At 62.9% G+C, this 2,481-nt stretch overlaps 1 protein-coding gene across 7 annotated transcripts in view; it reads right to left on the reverse strand.

Moving 5' to 3' along the window:
• ASS1 (argininosuccinate synthase 1) overlaps positions 1–2,481 on the reverse strand; it is a 26,741-nt gene that overhangs the window by 21,434 nt on the left and 2,826 nt on the right. For 6 of the 7 annotated variants that reach the window (XM_017745652.1, XM_017745647.1, XM_017745653.1 and 3 more), the window contains exons 2-4: positions 2,112–2,223; positions 1,590–1,658; positions 1,151–1,339 (exon numbers count right to left, since the gene is read on the reverse strand). In XM_017745652.1, coding sequence (XP_017601141.1) covers positions 1,151–1,339; positions 1,590–1,658; positions 2,112–2,219 — 366 coding nt within the window. In that variant the 5' untranslated portion in view covers positions 2,220–2,223. Of the gene's footprint in view, positions 1–1,150; positions 1,340–1,589; positions 1,659–2,111; positions 2,224–2,481 lie in introns of those variants that run through there. The other variant, XM_008642218.2, reaches the window with a different exon arrangement.

A 2,481-nucleotide genomic window follows, 5' to 3' on the forward strand; every position in this document is an offset into this window, starting at 1 on the left:
GGGGGGGCCCCCCCCCGGGGGCCCCCCTGCCAGCAGGGACGGCTGGTGGCACCTGGGAGCAGAGGGGACACCGCCGCACTGGGGATGTGTTACTCCAGGGCGCCTCTGAGCAGGGGCTTTCAAGAGAGGCCTGCTGGGGACGGATGAGATGGACGGAAAGGGGTGCAGGAACCCGACTGCAGCAGAAGAGAGAGTTATTGTAGTCATGTAGCCCCCCCAGCTGCCCCTCTGCCCCATCTCCCGGGTGCCGGCATGTCCCTCGGCAGTCTCCTGGCTTGCATTTAACATCCCCCTTCTAGCAGAGTCCCCACCGTGGGGACCCCAAACCCGTTGCCATTCCCCCAGGAGGTCACCTCCCCTTACCCCTGGGCACGGGCTGTGGGACGAGGAGGGAGAGGCACCCGGCAGGTCCTGGGTTCACCCACTGAGCCCTCGCCTGCCCCAGGTGTCCCCGCCCAGGGCTGGGGCGCGTGCCAGGGGCGCCCCACGGTCACGTCTCGCAGGTCCCACGCCCCCACCACGCTCCCCGTGGGGGATTCCCCCTGTCCAGGAAGGGGCTGGCACCGAGCATCCCCTTTCCGCGGTCTCTGGCTGCCTCTAGCGGCAAAGTGTCCTCCCCGCGGCCAGCGGGGCCAGCGGGGATGGGGACAGGGACCGGAACAACCGCGGTAGGGACCGGCACTGCCGGGATAGGGACAGGAATGGGGACAAGGACCGGGAGAGCGGGGGATGGGGACAAGGATGGGGACAGGGACCGGGACAGCCAGAACTGGGGACAGGAATAGGGACAGGGTCTGAGACAGTCGCACCTATCCCAGGATGCCCCTAACCATTCCGGGTTGTGCTGGCTCAGTCTCAGCCGGCTCCTGGCCCGGGAAGCCGCACCATGTTGAAATTACTGGCAGAAACAGAGCGTTCAGCTGTGACTGCAGCCTTCCCAACAGCGAGACGGAACCGAAATTGGGCACAGAAATCCCAGAAGTGAGAAGGAAGTGTTGAAACACGGTTGAGTTTTGCACAGTCCCCAAAAAGCACCCACAAAACACCCCGTGCACCTCTCCTGACACCCACAGCTTGGCCTGTAGACTCACCAGCTCCCCCATCCAAGCACCTCGAGCTATCCCTGCCTGGTGCCCGTGTGGCCCCTCACCTTGCCCGTGGCCCCATGGGCGACATACTGGGCTCCCTCGCGCTGGGCGATCTCCACGAGCTTGCGGGCGATGCAGGGCCGTGCCAGGGCCGTGCCCAGCAGGTACCGATCCTCGTAGAGCGCGTTGGCCTGGACCGCCGGCCAGATGAACTCCTCCACGAACTCCCTGCTGATGTCCTCGATGTAAACCTGCCAGCACGATGGGACATTCCTGATGGGAGCATTGCTAAGGGGGGAACCCACTCCTCTGGAGTTTTAGGAAACGTGCAGTGAAAAGTCTCTTTGTCTCCCTTTTCCTAAATGCTGCTAAAAGGCTTTGGGGCAAAACCTCTGGAAAAGGGATTTCTCACTGGCACGGTCCCCTCTCCAAAGGATTCATCCCCATGGTGGAGAGCAGGGAGAACTCGAAGCCCCCAGAAGCAGGGAGGGACACCGTTACCTTCTTGGCCCCCAGTGCCAGTGCTTTCTTTCGTGCTGCCTCAAAATCTTCCTTCTGCCCAATGTTGGCCTGGAAAGCAGGAAATCAGCAAGACTCAGTACGAACAAGATCATAAAACCCAGTGCAAGCCCAGTTTGGCACAGGGCATCATGCAAGGCATGACAGAGCCCATGCTGGCTGGGCTTAAGGCTACCCAGGATGAGCAGGAAGGGAGTTCCACCCCCCGAGACGGGTATCTCAGGGCCATGACCCCTTCTGCCAAGCCCCTTGGCTCTGTCCTGATTCCCTGCCTTCATTAGCAGAGGGTCATTAGCTGGCAGGGACAGGCTGTGCCACACAGGGCTGGCAGCTCAGCAGAGCAGCAGCGGGCTGGGCCATGGTTAACCAGAGCGAGCAGGGTCACCGCACACACCAGGACACGCCTTGCTCCCCCAAGCCCCCCCAGACCAACAGCCCAGCACATCCTCCACCCCCAGCCCCTGGGGACAGGGTTCCTGTGACAGGGCTCAGCTCAGAGCTCACCAGGTAGGCGACAACGTCGTAGCCCTGCTCCTTCAGCCACACCAGGATGCAGGAGGTGTCGAGCCCCCCACTGTAGGCAAGGACCACTGTGCCCTTGGACTGAGCCATGGTGCTGCCAAAGCAAAGGGAAAGGGGGTCATGATGCCACCAGCCACAGCATCAGGAAGGATCAGCTGAGCCAAGAGCCCTCCCAGGCTGCCAGGAGCCAGGGCAGGGCTGGGGGCAGGAGGAAAAGCCACAGCACTGGGACAGTGTCCAGGTTGTGGCTCTCAGCCAGGGACAACACCCTGTCTGTGCACCAACCTGTGAACCCGGTGGCGGCTGGGCGGTGGAGGAGGCCAGGGCAGCCCCGCGGGCTGGTTTGCGCTTA

This window comes from Corvus brachyrhynchos, unplaced genomic scaffold, assembly GCF_000691975.1.
Source record: "Corvus brachyrhynchos isolate BGI_N302 unplaced genomic scaffold, ASM69197v1 scaffold59, whole genome shotgun sequence".
Classification (NCBI taxonomy): domain Eukaryota; kingdom Metazoa; phylum Chordata; class Aves; order Passeriformes; family Corvidae; genus Corvus; species Corvus brachyrhynchos.